The sequence below is a fragment of the Rhagoletis pomonella genome, unplaced genomic scaffold (assembly GCF_013731165.1).
Source record: "Rhagoletis pomonella isolate Grant_MI unplaced genomic scaffold, Rhpom_1.0 Rhpom_scaffold_00003, whole genome shotgun sequence".
Lineage (NCBI taxonomy): Eukaryota > Metazoa > Arthropoda > Insecta > Diptera > Tephritidae > Rhagoletis > Rhagoletis pomonella.
The window spans coordinates 6,429,726-6,431,298 of NW_023458557.1; the positions used below are offsets into that span (position 1 = coordinate 6,429,726).

General features: G+C 38.7%; 1 protein-coding gene across 1 annotated transcript; it reads right to left on the minus strand.

The window, feature by feature from the left end:
- Positions 1–699, minus strand: LOC118735015 (the record flags this gene model as incomplete). The annotated part of the gene is given in 1 exon segment (XM_036464613.1): positions 1–699. A coding segment is annotated over 1 exon segment (205 nt), but the record flags the coding sequence as incomplete, so codon positions are not given.
- Between the last annotated feature and the right edge of the window lie 874 nt (positions 700–1,573).

Sequence of the window (1,573 nt, forward strand, 5' to 3'; positions counted from 1 at the left end):
CCCGCATGTTCCGGACCGCGTCCATACATTGAGCCATCATATTGTTTCGCTGCGCCATTAGCGTCATCATTTCTTCCATGTTATGTAATGCTGAACTCGGTCCGTCAACACGCGCTTGTGACCCTGTGGCACCGTGTGGCAGTTGTGAATTGCTGCCTTGCGCCCTTTCTCCACACCTAGAAACTCCTTGCTCTTCTTCCGACATTTGTAGTGCTTGTTCTAACTTTTCTGAAAAATTCAAGCTCCTGTCTATTCTGCTAATATGAATATTATTCCTGACAGATAAACTGGGCTGAGGGATGTTCTGTGCTGTACCAAAAATACGTGCAGCACACCTATTCAGGAAGTCCGTCGGTACAAAGTCCACCGGACGCTCTATGCCAGTGTCGAGCTGAGTAAATATCGACCCAACTATTTGATTTTCCAGTGCCCTGGTCACACTCCTGGTCACCCTTCTGTTATCGAGGATACCTTATCCAGCTACTTGATTTTCCTCACTCGGTTTCCCTTTCTCCATTTACCCTGGAGCCTAACACTCACGGCGTTACCGTAATGAAAACTCGTAGTATTGGCCACTAAAATTTGTGCAAAATATATATAAACAACAAAAACGAATCTTCTATCATGCAACAGGAAGAGAACACCACTAACCACCAGAACTGATCAAAATTATTTATATGTGTTTATGTAGAATTTTAATCAAAAATAGGTTTATTCGTATAAAAATAAAAGTGAATAAATAGAAAAATAAAAATTTTAATGATAAAAAAATAAAGGATGTAAGTGTAAAAATATTTCACCAAGGAAACTAAATGTGGGTAATAATAAAAATAATAATGACTAAAAATCCATAAATACAACCTACTAAATTTTCGTTAAGAGACCTTGTAAAAAAATGCTGAATTCAAATAAAAGAATAGAAAAAATGTGTTTTTTTTTTGTGTGTGTAAATTAATAAATTCAATTCATTTGTTGGTGTGTGCTTGGTGTTGCCCTCGGCAGAGGTCATCGTGGGTGCTTTTGATCCGTCTGTCCGCCGTCCATTGTCTATGTCAGCTAGCCCCCTCAAATAGTGCAGCACAACGATATTTCAGCTATTTGCACCAAAATACGGCTACCCCACTATTTAACGTTGATTTTCGAATCCCACATACCCCTTTGAAAATTTCGGATAAACCTCACGAATATACATAAGATTTTGAATCCTACGCCCGGTAGCTTAAACTCCAATTTTCGCTCAAAAAGAAAAAAAATAAATTTCAAAAAAAAACTCACAATCCTTGCCTTTGGATACCACTGTTCAGCCTACCACAGTGTGCTACAAGTACTCCAAAGCGAAGTTTTGCTGCCCCCCTACATACATATATGTTTTATCTGGTACAGCTAACCAAGTAAAATGCCTTAGTCGCCTTACTATCATAAAAATCCTAACCAGTCCGATAGAAAAGAAAATAATGAAAAAGAGAAAAAATATAAGAGACAACTTACTAAACAAAAACTAATGTTCATTGACACGTTGGGCGCCATTGTTATGTAGCTGGCTGTTGGGGCAGAGGCAAGTGGCAGGTTGGCA